Here is a 17,667-nt window from a genome sequence, read left to right on the forward strand (position 1 = left end):
TCAGGTTCCCTGACCTTACAACAATGATTCTCAACATGAGCTGCACATTAGAATCTCATGGGGGAGCTTCTGTAAGATACTGATGCCTAAGGCCCACCCTAGGCTAGTAATCAGGGTCTCTGTAGTATGGGGTGGGCTCAGGCAGAACGCGTAACAGTGGCTCAGGTATTGCCAGTGCACAGCCAGGGTTGAGGACCACTGGCCTAGAGTCGAGGGCCATAGCATGGCTGCCTTCCAGAGCCCAGTGGGAACTGCAGATATATGAAGAATAAAAGGACTATTAGGAAGAGGAGAGCAAGACCCAACCAAGGACATTCAGATTTTTAAAAAATCAATGTAGGCTGGGTGCGGTGGCTCAAGCCTATAATCCCAGCACTTTGAGAGGCCAAGGCAGGCAGATCACGAGGTCAGGAGATCGAGACCATCCTGGCTAACATGGTGAAACCCCGTCTCTACTAAAAATACAAAAAAAATTAGCTGGGCGTGGTGGCGGGAGCCTGTAGTCCCAGCTACTCAGGAGGCTGAGGCAGGAGAATGGCGTGAACCCGGGAGGCAGAGGTTGCAGTGAGCCGAGATCGCGTCACTGTACTCCAGCCTGGGCGACAGAGCAAGACTCCATCTGAAAAAAAAAAAAAAAAAAAATCAATGTAGTTCTCGGAGACAAGACCACTAGAGGCCTCCCTTCTGCACATCCATGCTCCTCGGACCTCTCGCACATGGACCACCTGCAGGCTTGTAAAGAGCAGGTGTGGAGAAGGGTCTGAGAGATTCTGCATTTCCAACAAGCTCCCTGGCCATGTTGGTGCTGCTGGCATGGAAGCCATCCTTTGAGTAGCAAGGCTATATAGTGCCATACTGCTGAAGACTGAGCAGGCAGAGATTAAGTCAGGAGTCGGTGATCAGTTCCCTGCGAAGGGAAGTCAGGAGGCATGCTTGTAAGCTGCCTGCTTGGGGGCACGGCCATCTCCTTGTCAGGAGGACTGAGCATCTCCAACACTGAGAAATGCTGAGTGCAGTGCCTTATCCAGCCTTCCCTCTGCACTCCACCTGGGAGTGGAACTCTAGGATCAGCACAAAGAGCAGAAGCATCTGTTAATGCCTCCTTGGCCCAAATGCACAGTGTCTGCAGATCTGATGCAGAGAACCACCCCCGCCTTCAGTCTGAGCAGCCGCACTGGATCCTCAGGGCATAATGTTGTCCCCTAACCCTGGAATTCCCTCCCAACCTTGGATTTCCCAGCTTTTGGGTTGTCCTTGGATTTTTTTACTCTTCTACTCTGTTGCAGAGAATCGTAGCAATCCACACCATCAAGACCCTGTACAATCTTATTCAGGGGTCAGATCACTAGTAAGTAGCAGAATTAGAATTAAACTTCATGTCCCTTGATTTTTAAAAAAATTTCTGTTGTGCTATGCATTTTGTTTTCAAACTCTTCAGATATTCATTTAGTCGAATATGTTTTTGCAGATGTAAAAACCAACTACCCAGCAGCACCAAGGCATGGCTGGCTGCCTAGCCTTTGTGCAGATAGTGGTGCCACCTGACTGGACGGCCCTGCCTCTTCCCACACCCTGCCAGTGGAGTGATTACGGCAGTAGATTTCCTTGTCGATCCTGTTTACTCCAAGCACACTGTGGAATTCCCTCCTTGTCTGCCCTCACATGACTTCTATCCATCTAGGTTAAATGCTGTTCTGTACTTTGCAGCCATTTGAAGCTCTCTACCTTCCTTTCTACTTTAACACCCTCTCCCTGGCCTCAGGTTGGCTCCAGGGGATCCCATCCTGGTCTGCAGGCCCTGGGTCTAGGTAGGATGAGATTTACGTTTCACATACCATAGCATAATTTTAAAAATTGTTTTTTTACACATCACTTTAAATGGGACTTTGATCTTTTGCCTTTAACTGTTGATCAGGCATTTCTTCCATGAAGATTTTCTTGAATAATCCCATTTCTCTGAACACTTTTTCTGTTATCTTCTTATATACCAAAACACAAACCCTTCCCTCATACTGTCTCCTACAGGGACAGTGTCACAGAGCTGCCTCTCACCCCTGGTTAGCCCCTCCTCTTACAAATCACTGGGTACATTTGGTTAGCCCTGTAGTCTTCAAAAATTCCTGTGCGTGCCCTTTGCAGGAAACTATAGGCTAAAGCCCCTTGTATGTGTCTCCTCTGGGGCTCCCCTGCCAAGGTCCACCAAAGAGGTGGGTCATTCCCACCCAAACACTTGTCTTGGCCACTTGCAGTGAGAAATATCTCTGGGATGACACTCAGCACTCCCCCAAACACTGATGGCTGATGTTTAGTGTTCAGTGTGAATCACATTGTTAAAAAGCCTGTGCGGCTATTGCTAATTAGCACAGCTGTACACTTATCTGTTGCTTTACTCTTTGCAAAGTCTGTGTGTGTGTGTGTGTGTGTGTATGTATACATATATACACACAACTACATACAGCAGCAGCATACTCACACCCCAGTAGTGACTGAAATCATAGACTCAGCCACAGACCTGGAAGAGGCATGGTCTAGAATACTCGGCTATAAGCCTTGTACTCGCCATCATGGCACTAACAGAGAGTGACATAGAGGGATCTTTTCTCTACCTTCTCACAAATGCCAATACTTCTGGGAGGGTCTCACCTAAAGCCACTCTCACTAACACTCTAATTAGCAGTTCACACTGTAGCAAGGTTTAGATGGCAGCCAGCCAGCTGCGTTAAGAAATAGAACATGGAATAGATGTTCTAGAATGAGGTGCCTAGAAGGGGAAGGGTGGGGTGCCCTGGTGGATGAGGGAAGAGGCTTGAGCTAGGATGTGAGGTGATGAGGCATGGCTTTTAGGACTGCCCCTGCTGCTTCCAGGAGGCTAGGCCAGGGGCGGGAGCAGTGGACTTGACTACTGTAGGCTAGAGGTGATGAGAGCAGAGGAGTCTGGAATGTGTCACATCCAGAATGAGCCAAGAAACAGCGCCTTCATTCATACTTCAAGCAGGCATCTGTCAGACCCATGGTTGGCCAAGCATTAAGCCATCAAGGTAAAGAACTGACTCTGAGCCCAAGCAGGTCCCAATCTAAGCTAGGGAGACAGGCATGTCAACAGATGATTGCAGTGGGAAATGCCAGTGAAAAGCGTGTCTTGGTACAGCACACTGGGAAGGGAATTATTAGTTTTGCCTGGGAGAGGAATGACGTCGTTCAGCAGAGATGACCTTGTTATTGGGTCTCAAAGCATGAACAGGAGTTTCTTGGGTAGACAGGGAAGAATTAGCAGAGGAAAGAACATCTAGAACATCATGGGGGCTTGGAAACAGCATGGCGTTGCGGGAGAATTGTAGCACCTACAGGGTCAGTGCCAAGACTGTTTACTAGAGAGAGCCCGATCTCACAGGGGGTGTCTTGGATGTCATGCTGCAGGAAAAGGGAGCCGTGCAAGTTCTCAGCTGAGAGCTGTAGAGGAGGGTTGTCCCTATAGCCACAGTCAGGGGATGGAGCAGCAGGGTGGCCAGGATGGGGGGTGTGTGAGGTGTGTCCTTGTGTTTGTCCACTCATAAGATAATAAAGACTGAATGAAAGCAGTGACAGTGAACAGAAAGGGAAGGAGTCAGGTGACAAGCAAGGAGACATGGTTCTCTGAATTTGGTTGCAGCCTAAGATAGGGATCCATGGGATAGAAAGCAGTGGTGAATGACAAGTAGCCCTCCAGGAGCTGCATAGCTAGTGGTGTTCACTACTTCAAGAACTGCAGGAATCAGGGGCATCATGCGAGAACCAAGAGACGAGGACATGTAACAGGAGAGTTCTGGAAGGAGAATGACTGGCAGAGGGAAAGAGGAAATACGAGTGGGATCAGATCACTGATGGAGCACAGTTCTGACCAGGGCCAAGCCTTCGTGAGTAGATGCTGCACAGACGCCATCAGATCTGAGTCTTAGACTCCAGCCCATCCTCAGACCTCACTCCCGCTCCAGCTGCTGTCTTGACTTCCCCACCCATTGTCTCCTCGATGTTTCAAACTTAGCAGGTCCAAGCCTGTGGTGGTGTCTCATTCTGCGCTGCCACTAGTGGAGATGGTGTTCCATGCTCCCTCAGCGAATGACCCACCCATCTCTCTGGGCCACTGCAGCAGCCTCCAGGCCTCCGGGCTGATGACCACTTCCACTCTTTCTTCCCAGTCGACACCACTACATGACAGCCAGCAGTCCTTCCAGAATGGATATCAGATGGGGCCCTTTCCCTGATTAAGCCCGGTGGCTCCCTACCAACTCTGGAACGGGCTCTGCGGCTTGAGGCCCAACCCTGCTGGCCCTCCCTGCATCTGTGCCTCGTGTGCTCCAACACCTTCCGACAGCGTTCATCTTGCTGCTTTACGCCGGGTGTAGTCTCATCCCAGACCTCTCCCAGTCTTGACTTACTTTTCTCGTTCACATCATTCAGACTTCTGCCCAGTGGCAGCCGGGGGTGGGGGAGGGATGAGCCTTCCCTAGCCAATCATTTAAAACAATACTCCTACCTTGTTGCTCCTTTTCACTTTATTTAGCCTGCTATGGTTTTGTATTTTTTCCCCCTCCATATCCAAGGCGTTAGCTCTGCGAAGGCAAGGACTTCACCTCTCTTGGTTCCTGCTGTGCTCAGTCTGTTTGCGTTCATTATTCATTGGATCCTGAGCCCCCCTGAAAGCTAGGTAGGAGTTTTTCCTCCCTGGACCAATGAAGAAGCACGTTCAGGGAAGGGGGAGTCATCATCCATGTCACAGTAGATGCTGGAACAAAGAACCCAGATGACTGGTGGGCATCTCTTCTGAGGGTACAGGGACCATGGGTGTGGGCAGAGGCATGCCTGGCCCTCGTGGAAAGTGCTGGGGGTACGTATGCCCAGCAGCAGCTGCTGTTATCTCTTAGGTGGAAATGCGGTCATCTGGCGGTGGGAATTCAGGGGTAACAGGTAAAGGTTGAGATAGCTAAGAAGGGGAATGGGCAAAGACGCCAACCTAGGGTCTCAGGAATTACAAGTTGCATGGAAGGTTCAATTGAGCTGACTTTGCATTGACTGTAGTCAGGGCAGATCTCTGAATCTCTTCAGGGTCTGTGCACACTTGTTTTGGGTAAGTGAAGAACAAGACAGGAAAGAGGGGTCTCCCTCTCCAGATGACGGCACAGTAGGGCATAGCCAACTAGCCTCATAAGTTTGCCAAGAACCAGATGTGCAGCCACTTAACAAAATTAAAATTCTCATTCATTCATTCATTGGCTGTGTAGCTGACTGCATGTCCCGAGCTTTTAATTTTTTATATTGATTATTTGGACCTTTTTAAAAAGACTTGTGTTCATTTCTCACTTATTTGTGGTTTTTACTATTTTCACATCAGAAACTCTTTCTCCGAATCCTGAATATGTTAATTTTCTTCACTTCGCTTAAAATGTAGCATTCCTGTGAATTTTGAGAAGCTTTGGATAATTAGGCTGTTGAGTTCCAAATCTCCCCAGATGACCAGCATTTGGCCATGTTGATAGCATCTTGGCATAGGGCTCCCCTGTCTTCAATCTGTTCCTCTCAGATTTCTAGGATTTACTTGCATCTTCAACCCTTGGCCCTTTTCCAACCTGCACTAATTTTGCTGGGAATCTCTCCCCTGCCCTGGGCAGCAGGATGCTGAGCTGCCCATTTTTCTACATGGAACCATGTGCTGGCATCTACATGGCCTTTGGTTTGTTATTTTTCTTCCCAAGGGACAGCTAGGTAGAATAGAAGGCTTGACACTGTGTGGAAAGCCACCAGGCCTGTCGTCGGATCCTGTTGTTTTGCTTGAAGTTTTGACACCCAGAGTAGGACCCTTTGCCTTGCTGAACCTCAGTTTCTTCATCTGTCAAAGGGGCGGTAATTCTTACCTTGAAATACTGCTTTCAGCTTGCCGGGAATTGACCTGTTGGAAAATCTCTGCTTCAGTGCCTGGCCTGAGAAGGGCTGTTGAACCTTGTGAGTGGACATATCACTGTTTGATTGGAGTTTTGAATACATTGCTAGTGGGAGCAGAGCACAGTCAGTGACTGTTGGCTCCTGCATTCTCTCAAAGCATTTGGAGAAATGTTCTCACTTAATTAGAAAGATTCCAGGTTCCTGATTCTCACTCCCTCCCACCCATCTTGGCCCCACCCTCAGACTCCTCTGTGCTTTGGTTGGATTCTGTGCTACCCCCAACTGGCTTCCACACGAGCCTCTCAGCTCTCCTTGAGCAGGGCCTAGCACAGAGTGGGAATAGTGGGAATCAGCAAACTTTCTTGATTGACTCTATAAATAACTAGGTCCTGATCACCTTTTTGGATATTCTCAAGTGGGATCATCTTGTCGGATTTTCTGTAGTGGTTCTGACCCCTATTTCCATTTACTCAACTTTATATTGAGGGCCTGCTCTCTGCCAGGCACTGTTACAGTCTCTGGGGATAGGTTAGTGAACAAAACAAGCTAAAGTCCTTGTCTGTGTGGAGTTTACATCCCCAAGGAGACCTCACACTTCCAATACTCTCAGATCTCTCTTCCAAATATATAGTATACTTGGCTGGTTTTTATGCATTTGAGTAGGAGATTTTTAGTTATTAAAACAGGTATTGAATATTTACTCTGTGCCAGGCACTGTTCTAAGCATTTTATATGCATTATCATTCAATTCCCACAAAACTGCAGAAAGGAGGTTCTGTCATTGTCATTTTACAGATAAGAAGCTAAAGAAACAGACCCAGAGGTCTTGACCCTTGCCTGTGGTTACACACCCGGAAGAGGTGGGTCCCGACCCTGCACAGGCGGTCTGACCACGGCATGCACACATTGCCGCTGCCCTGTGCTGCCGCTCTGTTCTTGGAATGCTCCTGAGGCCTTGGTTCTTTCTTCGCTATTAGACGTAAATCCTCAAGTGCTGTGACCTTCTTAGGCTCCTTCTCTCCCGTGGCGCCCAGCATAGCCTGTGCACACCATAGGCCGTGAATGACTGCTCTTAACTCGGGAGGTGGGTAGGGGATGTCTTTCAGGGCTCCAGTCCAAAAGTTGCTCTCCCCAATGTCCACAGATTAGACTCTGTTGTCTTCACATCTGTGATTGCACACGCCTTAATGCACTGGTCCCACGCTGCTGTATAGTTACGGGGGTTCCCCTGAGACCTCTGGGCCCCATGTCCTCCTCCCACCCCGCACCTGGATTCTGGCTTTGGGGCAGGGGCTGCCGGGTGATCTCTTCTGCTCAGACACATTTTGTCATCTTCCCCTCCCCGGCCTCCTCACCATGCTCCCCTCACCCTCACCCTTGCTTTTGATCTCACAGATCCAGGCCCTTGGAGAAATCAGACAGTAGGAAATACGAAAACTGCTCGGGAAGTAATTGAAGAAACACTGTGACTTTGGAAACCCATGGAGATAACACTCACACCTTCTTACTCACGTTATTTAATTTTTAATGGCAGATTTAATTAATGGAGGTCAGGCCTCCTGCTTTCAGATCTGCATGTGGGGCAGCTGGAGGAGGAGGAGGGGCAGCTGTCTACAGGGCAGAGGAAAAGACTGCAAATTTGGGAAACTAAAGAGTCCGATGGGAAAGAAAATCACCCAGAAATAATAGTCCCTGGTCATTGGGTGCTAATTAATGTGTGAGAATTCGGTAGAGTGCACTTCAGAGAAGTTTCCCAATGTCTCTCAGTGGGCAGTAGGGCTCCTTTACAGGCACAGTCATGCTGCCTTCCCAGCTCTGTGCTGCAGGGTTCCAGGAGCTCTCGAGAACTGACGGCCTAGCCAGGGAGAGCTGGACGCCATCGTCCACACAGCTGCCAGAATGTTCTTTTAAAAACACAAATCAGCTGGGCACAGTAGGTCACGCCTATAATCCCAACATTTTGGGAGGCCGAGGCAGGCAGATCACTTGAGCCCAGGAGTTTGGGACCAGCCTGGCCAGCATGGTGAAACCCCCTCTCTATAAAAAATACAAAAATTAGCTGGGCAGGGTGGTGCATGCCTGTAGTCCTAGCTACTGGGGTGGCTCTGAGGTGGAGAGATAGCTTGAGCCCAGAGGTCGAGGTTACAGTGGGCTATGATCATACCACTGCACTCCAGCCAGGAGCAAGGCCCTGCCTCAGGAAAAAAAAAAAAAAATTCTTCCCTGCCCCTCCTTCACTGAAAAAGGAAAGTCTTCTTCACCCTCATTGCCCATGAGGTGCAGTCCAAGCTTTTGAGCCTGCAGCTGGCATCCTCCACGTCCCCTCCTGGCCATTGCCCTGTGCCTCTGCAGCAGCAGTGGCATCTCTTGCCCCATGCACAGCCCTGTGGCAGCCCCAGGCTCCTCGCACTGCTGCCTGTGTTCAGGAGACCTTGCTCTCATTTGACTCATTTCTGCTCATCCTTTAAAATTCATTAAAATGGATACACCCTTTGACCCAATAATTTGACTTCTACAATGTTCCCTACAGATATACTTACACACAAAGTTCTAGATGCCAAGATGTTCGTCTTAGCTTTGTTTATAATAGTAGAAGATTAGAAACAACCTCTGTACAAGGATGGGGAGCTGCTTGAGTGATACTCAAGGGATTATACTACAGAGTATTCATTCCTACTACTAAGTGCTGGTCAGCTGGAGTGGGTGAGGTCTTTGAGGATCAATGGAAAGAAGAGGTGTGGCACATCATGTCTGCTGCAGTCCAGTGAGTGTCAGGAACAAGTGGGGCACGTGTGTGCTCACTCACACATGTGCCCATGCATGCATAGCACCTCGCCCAGACGAGGACGGGGTGCACAGAGGAGTAGGGATAGGGCTGAGTCCAGGCCAGCCAAGAGGCTCACTGTTCACCACACACCCTCCATGCTTTCCATTTTTGTTTTTTAAAACCATATGTAAGTATTTTTCAAAAACATTGTTTAGTGTAAATAAAAAAAACTAAGCCTCAGTTCAGGTATTGGCTCCCAGGAATTCAGTCTGACCCATGGTTTCTACCAGGCTGTCCTTTCAGGTGCCCCACAGCACCTGGGATGACTGGCTGAGTGCCCCATTGTAATTATGATGCCACCATCTCAGAGCTCCATGAGGCCAGGGAGCAAGCCACACTTGTCTCAGAACCTTCTGGCACTTGGAAGGTTCTCAGTATGCACGTTGGTAGTGTCTAGTCCTTCTAGAAGCCCTGACCTGGTGATTGGTTGAGAAGTCCACAGAGTGTCCTGCCCTTCCCAGAAGAGGGAGTCTGGGTCCACTCCAGCAGCCTTGGAAAGGCCTGGTGGATGAGCAGCTTTGTGAACACAAGAAGCCAGCTCGGTATTCCCAAATTGTGGACCAGAGACCTTCGAGTGCCAAGGGAGCTGCGGTTGTGAGGACATCCGTCCCTGTAGGTCTGCTCAGGCAGATTAAATGAGTGGGGCAGGCGGGTCAGGACAGGACAGGATGGGGAATTTCTCTGAGTCATTCTGAGAAACAATAGAGGAAGCTGCAGCAGGGTAATCACCGCCACTTCTTGGCCTGTGGGTACTTCCTGTGACAAATCGAGTTGACCACATGTTCAAACTGAGCTTGCAATCAAACCCAAGCACTATCCAAATTCACTGGGGCCAGGCTGTTTCTGGCAGTATGGCATCTTGAGCACAGGCTCTGAGTGTCTACTGAAGCCCACAGCAGGCCGGGCCCATCTGGGCCAAGGATTCTGTCTCTGAGAAGGTCAGCAACAGGTGCCTGGGCCTGCAGGATGGTGACCTGACACTCAGGAGCCCTGTGGGCACAACCACAGGAAGAGGGGTTTGGCTCAAAGAGAAGGCCTGAGCCATGAGGTTGTTTTGTAGGAAAGGAAGTAGGCCAAGATGAATTGTGGGGGGCGGGGCTTAGGATGAGGTGCATTTTAGCTCTGGAAAATTCAGTGGCTGTGGTGGGCTGAGGTGGGTGCTATGTGCCAAGCTGTCACTCCGCCAACTGCAGGCTGGGTGATACTCTATGTTGCTGTTAAGAGAAGTGACTTACCCAAAGAACACCGTCAGCATATGCCAAAGCACAAATCAAAATGTGGGTCTGTGATCCATGCCATCTCCTGATGAGGCCTCATGAAGGGGAACTTCAGACGGAGCTAAGCAATCCCCACCCAGGCTGTGGCGGAAGGGTGTCTGCATGGAGTGGGAGGGAGGCCCAAAGTTGTTATGTCTCTGTCCCTACCGCCTCGCCCAGGACAGGCAGTGCTGGTGAATACTGGACTGGTTGAGGCAAAGACATAATCTCTTGTTTGAATGTGAGGTCTCTAGAGAGAACACTGGAGCCCCCTTGCTGGACATTTTGGCAGCAGCTGGCTGTGGTGGGAGGAGAACGTGTATTTACTTCATGCCTGCTGTGTGCCTGGAGGGTTGGCATTTCCCAGCTGGCATTCCCAGTAGCCGCAGAGGGAGGCATCCGTTATCTCCTTGGCTCAGAAGCGAGGAGCAGCAAGGTGACTTGCCTAAGCTCACCAGGCAATGGAGGTTGAAAGGCCCAGAAGTGGCCCCCAGGCCTCCCTGACTCCCTCGGCCCAGCCCAGGGCAGAATGCCAGCACCTGGTGTTTCTTCCTCACACGTGAGCCAGGTGCTCTTCCCCAGGGGCTCACCTTCCACATTTGCCTCCCAGTCAGCACTTCTCTGAGGCCACGATGAAGCAGGGGAGTCCTTGGGGTAAGACTAGAGGGGGGCCTGGTTTCCATCTGGACCTGCCTTCCATGCCCTTTGGCCTTAGAGGTGGGGGGTCCATCCCTGCCTCAGTTACCTTCCCTGCAGAAGGCTGAGGGGGTCCATGGTGCACAGGAAGTGCTTTCCCTGGGTGGCTCTGCCCCTGCGCACCTCTCACTTCATGTCTGCCCAGCTTCAGCCAGGCTAGCTGTGTGCCTGGTGGGCAGAGAGAGCCAAGCTAAAGTCCTACAAATGTGCAAGGCAATGCAGCTCTAAAGTTCCTTCACTGCCATGCCAAAGCGTGTTTCAGGGCCTGACTGATCTGTGCCCGCAGTAGGTACCTGAGGCCCGAAGCTCCCATTTGCTCATCTGTAGAACGGGGATAATCATGCTGCCCATATGAGCCTTTTTTTTTTTTTTTTTTTTGGAGATGGAGTTTCACTCTTGTCGCCCAGGCTGAAGTGCAGTGGCACAATCTCGGCTCACTGTAACCTCCGCCTCCCGGGTTCAAACAATTCTCATGCCTCAGTCTCCCAAGTAGCTGGGATTACAGGCACCCGCCACCACACCCAGCTAATTTTTTTTTTTTTTTTTGTATTTTTAGTAGAGATGGGGTTTTGTCATGCGGGCCAGGCTGGTCTTGAACTCCTGACCTCAGGTGATCCACCCACCTCAGCCTCCCAAAGTGTCCGTGTGAGGCTTTGAGGAGTAGATGTGGTTGTGTCTGCAAAGGGTCTGACCTCAAGCCAACTCCAGGTGACATCTGCTGCGCCTTCCTCACCCGCACTGGGGAGGTCTGACCACAGGCCCTGCCCCACCTCAGGTTGTTTCATTTCTGAAACTGCTTCCTCATGAGTCAGCCCAAGGCTGGCCTTCTCCTTGCTGCCTACATGTCCACATGTGGGCTTCACCACACTCCCACCTGGAGCACGGCGGGAGGCTGCTAGCAGATGTGTTAGTGTCAGTCTCCCCTCAGAACATGCGAAGGTGCTGGAGCTTCACAGAGAAAGGAGGATGTGGGCCTGGGCCTTTGTGGCCTGGAGCAGCTAGCCTCTGAGGCACAGCAAAGTTCCATAACCTACCCAGAGCCACATGGTGGTGGCATCAGGGCTTAGACCCAGCTGTGTTTTGCTCCCAGGCCTGGGCCTTCCCTCCACAAACCTGGGTCTGTAGGTGCACACGTACCGGGGTGATCTCAGGACAAATTAAGTGTGTGCCTGTGGATGCTCCCCTCAACAATCTGGACAGATGGTTGCTGTTCCAATGAGTAGGGTGGTCAAGGTAGGCAGCAGAGTGTGTCCCAGACTGGGAATCCAGACACCTGAGTTGTAGTCCTGACACTGCCCGGTTGCTCTGTGACTTTGGACAAGTCATTTCACCTCTCTGGGAAGGAAAGTCCACCTATAAAATAGGGGTTGGACCAGATCAAGACTCAGCAATTTTTTTCTTTAAAGATAGTAAGTATTTTAAGCTTTGTAGGTCATGTAGTCTCTATCATAGCTCCTCAACTCTGCCATTGTAGCACAGAAGCAGCCACAGACAATATGTGAACAAATGAGTGTGACTGTGTGCCAGTAAAACCTTATTCACAAAAACAGGTGGCAGGCTGGATTTTGCCCGTGGATCGTGGTTTGCCAAGCCCTGAGCTAGAGGATCTCATAACGCACTTGCAGCCATTGCTATTCTAGCATTCTGTAGCAGCAGCCATGCGTGGTGGAGCTGGAACCCAAGGTGTGGATTAATCACCAGTCGTTTTTGATGCCGGTCAAGAAATTAGCATCTGTCAATTTCTAATGTGGTTGCATCCCATGAGGGAGCAGAGGGAAATTTCAATCTTTGGTAACCAATTCTGTTTTTCTCCTTGTAGAATGCTGAGATGTATAAACTGTCTTCACAGCAATTCCATGAGGCAGCCTCAAAGATGGAGAGCACAATAAAGTAAGAATTTGTTTATTATTCTTTGTAAACTTGGCCCACATTTGTAAAAATTCCCACATGTGGCTTGAAACCTGCCACCACCTGCCTAATTTCAAGTTTCCCTAATAATACACACAACCATCTGTTCCTCAGCTCTCTCACCTGGATCTGAGGTAGCCGTTGGTCATCTGTAATTGGCCAAATTAGCACTCAGTTCTTATCTAGCTCCTTGGCAAATTGGAGTGGTGCTGGGGTAGACTTGCGGAGTTATTTTTGGGGCCCAGTGTCTGCTGAGCAGGGGCTCCCTTCCTTGTGTGGCTAGCTGAGGAGCTGGCCGTCAGGCCCCAGAAAGAGTTGGGGCAGGCGTTCTGCTGGCTTCTCTCCCCTCTGACTGTGGAGGGGTTTTTAGGGAAAGGTGTCCCCTCTCAGTGCTTCCTGTGCCTGGTACGTGCAGTGCACCCTGTGCGCAGTCATGCTTGGGGTGGCCCACACTTCATGCCCAGAGGAACTGAGGCTCAGAGAGCTGCTGGCTTGCTCAGATCACACAGTCCTAAGTGCCAGCATTCTGTCCCCTGTCTGTGGTGCTCCTGTGCTGTCCATTGAGGACTCAGCTAGAACGTCACGGGAGCAGGGAGGTGCTCACAGTGTGCCCAGTACCAATGTGGCTCTGCTCAGTCAATAGTACAGTTCCCTGGAAGGTCAGAAAGTGATTCCCGCAGGAAGGAATTGGGTCTTATGGGTTCTTTGTGTGAAGTTGGTCTCTATGGACCTGAGAGACCTTCATAAATTAGCCAAGGGGCTACCACCAACTCCACCCACTTCCTGGGAAAGCTGCTCCCTCCCGAGAGTGAATTGGGGCAAATCACCTGGCAGCCCTCAGGGCACAGAATTGTGAGCAGTGGGTCTGGCCTCATGAGAAAGAAGTGTCAGAGACAGGTTTGCATGATAGTTGTAAAAACAGCTGTGCAGAGAACTGTGAGGAGCTGGAAGGACAGTAGGGACAGATGAACAGTCAGCATAGACCCAAAGGCACAGAATAGGACAGGGAACAATGTAGGCTGGTTTTGGGGTCTTTTTTTAAGACAGGGTCTCACTGTGTGGACCAGGCTGGAGTGTAGTGGCAGAATCATGGCTCAGTGCAGCCTTGACCTCCCGGGCTTAGGTGATCCTCCCACCTCAGCCTCCCAAGTAACTGAGACCACAGGCATGTGCCACGCCCAGCTAATTTTTGTATTTTTTGTAGAGATGGGGTTTCACCATGTTGCTCAGGCTTAGTGTAGGGGTTTTATTCTTGAACACTAAACACCTAAAGCTGATGGGGATACTACATATTGTGGCAGAGCCATTTAAGAATGGGCTTGGGAAAGAGAAAATAATTATCTTGAAATTTTGCTGAACGTGGTGGCTCACACCTGTAATCCCAGCACTTTAGGAGGCTGAGGTGGGCAGATCACCTGAGGTCAAGAGTTCGAGATCAGCCTGGCCAACATGGTGAAACCCCGTCTCTACTGAAAATACAAAAATTAGCCAGATGTGGTGGCACATGCCTGTAATCCCAGCTACTCGGGAGGCTGAGGTGGAAGAATCACTTGAACCTGGGAGGCGGAGGTTGCAGTGAGCTGAGATCATGCCACTGCACTCCAGCCTGGGCAACAGAGCGAGACTCCATCTCAAAGAAAAGAAGACCAATTATCCTGAAATTTCAAGTCCTGTAGCAATACTAGGAGCCTGGGAGGAAGAGAATCTTCCAATAGGCAGATAGAGACAAGGACAGAGGTAGAAGCACAGCCCTGCTGATGCTAGGACCCCACAGGGCCTGAGTGAGTGAGCACCAAGGCTGCCTGCATCCAGGAGTTGAAGGGTGCTGTACTGCCCTGCAGGGTGTGAGCCACCCCACACACAGACACCCTGCCCCCACTGATGGCCAGCTCTCAACCTGTTTCTGAAGGGTTCTCCCCGGTATGTCCTGTTCATCTGGGGCTGAGAAATACTTGGAATCACAGAACATTGAGAAGGAGAGCTGTGGTGGCAGCCACATCAAAGAGGCTGCTGAGTGACAGCCACAGCATGGATGTGATCCCTGGAGGTGGGCCAGGCCACAGCTCCTGCCCATTTTCTTACCCGAGCAGCTTCTTGCAAGGCCAGTGGCCCCTCCCTTTCTACCTGGAGCCAGGACCCACCTGCCAAGGAGAAGATGCACTGGGGGAGAAGCCAGACAGCTTTCTGTTGGTAACCATAATGCCTGTCACCTGCCAAGTGGCCCACCATCATGAGGGCAGGGACTCCTGCCCCACCAGCCCCTTTGTGAATTTGGCTTTATTGTCATAGCCTGTCTCATCCTCATATCCCCTGAAAGTAAAGTGGGATGGATGTGAATGTATTTTTAATCTGAGTGATGCCTAAGGGTTTTTTGTTTGTTTGTTTGTTTGTTTACAGCATCCCTTGATAATTACCACTATTTACTAAGCAATAAGTACTCTGCAAGGCATTTCAACTCCATTCTGTATTTACTCTTGTTAGTTTCATATACAAGTGAAGAACTGAGGCTGGAGAGGTCGAATAACTCCTTTTGTCCATGGTCACAGCTGGTTCTGTGGCAGGGCTGGGGTTGCTTTTCCTTTGTTTGTCTTTGCATCATTGCTGTCCCTTGCAGGCCCTGCCTGGACATAAGATGGCAGCGGGGTGGAGCTCTCAGAGCCTGCCTGGGTTTGGACTCAGACCAGGGCTCAGACCTCTGCCCCGCCCCTTAGCAAGTCACTTCACTTCTACAGGCCTCTGTTTCCTCACCTACAAAACAAACAGGATACACTCTTTAATCTTTAAGTGATAATTAAGCAAGATTCCACATAGAAAGTAGACCCAGGATGTCAACAACTGTTGTTGATATTAGTGTGACTATTTGCTATGGACTAAATGTTTTGTCTCTCCAGAACACATATGTTGAAACCTCACTCCCAATGTGACGATATTAGGAGGTGGGGCCTTTGCAAGGTGATTAGATCATGAGAGTGGAGGCTTTGTGGGTGGAATTCGTGCCCTTATAAAAGGGACTCCAGAGAGCTCCCTTTCCTCTTCTACCATGTTGAGGACACAGAAGACACCATCTATGAACCAGAAAGTGGGCCCTCACCAGACATCAGATCTGCCAGTGCCTTGATCTTAGACTTCTCAGCCTCCAGAACTGTGAGGAATAAACATCTATTGTTTGTAAGCTGCCCAGTCTCTATAGTACTCTATTATAGCAGCCTGAATGGGCTAAGATACTGTTAATAATGGCAATCATTTTAGTCACTTTTTCACCACACCTAGCTTGGTATAGAGTAGAACAGATTTTGATATATAAATTGAGTTTATAAAAACACTTTTCCTTTTCCCAAATACAGTAAACAGGAAGCAGTGTACAGTTAGAAATTATTTAACTTAAACATCAAGAGAAATCTTTGAGATATTTCTTGGATTAACAGATATTGTAAATTACATCATAAATGTCATAGAAATAAATGCCAACTGCTGATAGCAGTAATATTGAGGAGTTTTCTTCCAAGACCATGGAGTATCTTTTAACAACTTTGAGTAAACTGTTTGCTTAGATGGTAAACTAGATGTCCATGTATTCATTCATTCATTTAATACACATGTATAGAGTGCCTGCTGTTTGCTAGACACCATGCTAGGCCCTGGTGACACAGTGATGAACAAGACAGCTGCAGTCCCTGCCAGCAAGGAGCTTATAACATTTGGGGAATGACAAACAATGTTTTAAAATTAATTGCACAACAAACAGTTACCCAATTAACTGATTATAGCAATGAGTGCCATGAAAGAAAGAGTCTGAATTAGAAAGAACATGTCACATGGTGGGAAAAAGCATTTTAAACAGATGGATTAGTATGTGCAAAGTCCCTGAGACAAGAAGCAATTTAACTTATTGAAGTAATTGAAAAAAGGCTGGTATGGCTAGAGAATAATGAATGAGAAGAGAGAAAAAGAGGAAGCTCCGAGAAGTGAGCATGAGCCAGACCATGCAGAACTTTGTAATATAGTAGGAATTTTAACTTGATCCTAAGGGCAGTGAAATTACCTTTTTCAAAGCTTTATTTATCTTCTAATGTATGCATGTAAGGCTATAAATTTCTCTATAAACACAGCTTTAGCTACAAGTTTTGATATATTGTATTTTTAGTATAAATCAGTTAACATTTTTCCAGTTTTCATTCTGATTTCTTCTTTACTCATAGATTATTTCAAACTATATTGTTTAATTTCCAAACATTTAGGGGTTTTCTAGTTATGTTTTTTATAATTGGTTTCTGTTTAATTCTTCTGTGATTAGAGAACATACTCTGAATTCTTTGAAAATTTTTGAAACTCGATTTATGGTCCAGTATATGATGTGCTTTGGTAAACTGTCCATGTGCATTTAAAAAGATTGTGTATTCTGTCAGTAGTGTTCTGTATTGTCAATTAGGTTAAGTTGGTTAGTCATGTTCAAATTTTCTGTATTTTTAATGATTTACAGATTTATTGTTTTTTTCTGACACTTTCCTTCTGACTAAATTTTTTTTTTTTTTACTATTCTTTCTTTTTTCTTTCTTTTTTTTATTTTTTATTTATTTTATTTATTTTTATTTTTTTTTGAGACAAGATCTCACTCTGTCACCCAGGCTGCAGTACAGTAACATGATCACAGCTTACTGCAGCCTCAACCTTCTGGGCTCAAGAGATGCTCCCACCTCAGCCTCTTGAGTAGCTAGGACCACAGGTGTGCACCACCACACTTGGCTAACTTCTTAAATTTTTAGTAGAGAAAGGGTTTCACTATGTTGTCCAGGCTGGTCTTGAACTCCTGGCTTATGCAATCCTCCTGCCTCAGACTCCGAAAGTGCTGGGATTATAGGCAGGAGCCACTGCATGTGGCTGGCCTTCATTTTTTTTTTTTTTTTAATGTATCTTCTGATAAAAGTTCTATTTTTAATTGTATGTAAATACCTTTTTCACCTTCATTTTGAAAAATATAGCGGTCATTTCTTTCAGCTCTTTGAAGATATCTTTACATTCTCCTTTGTTTTTTTTTTTTCCTTGAGAAGCCACCTGTTGATATTG

General features: G+C 48.3%; 1 protein-coding gene across 8 annotated transcripts in view; it reads left to right on the plus strand.

The window, feature by feature from the left end:
- The window catches only part of CHCHD6 (coiled-coil-helix-coiled-coil-helix domain containing 6), a 250,023-nt gene that overhangs the window by 191,278 nt on the left and 41,078 nt on the right, over window positions 1-17,667 (plus strand). For 3 of the 8 annotated variants that reach the window (XM_055260225.2, XM_055260226.2, XM_063630687.1), the window contains one exon: window positions 12,515-12,585. In XM_055260225.2, coding sequence (XP_055116200.1) covers window positions 12,515-12,585 — 71 coding nt within the window. Of the gene's footprint in view, window positions 1-12,514; window positions 12,586-14,693; window positions 16,104-17,667 lie in introns of those variants that run through there. The other 5 variants (XR_010118639.1, XM_063630685.1, XM_063630683.1 and 2 more) reach the window with 3 other exon arrangements.

Source organism: Symphalangus syndactylus, chromosome 21 (genome assembly GCF_028878055.3).
Source record: "Symphalangus syndactylus isolate Jambi chromosome 21, NHGRI_mSymSyn1-v2.1_pri, whole genome shotgun sequence".
Lineage (NCBI taxonomy): Eukaryota > Metazoa > Chordata > Mammalia > Primates > Hylobatidae > Symphalangus > Symphalangus syndactylus.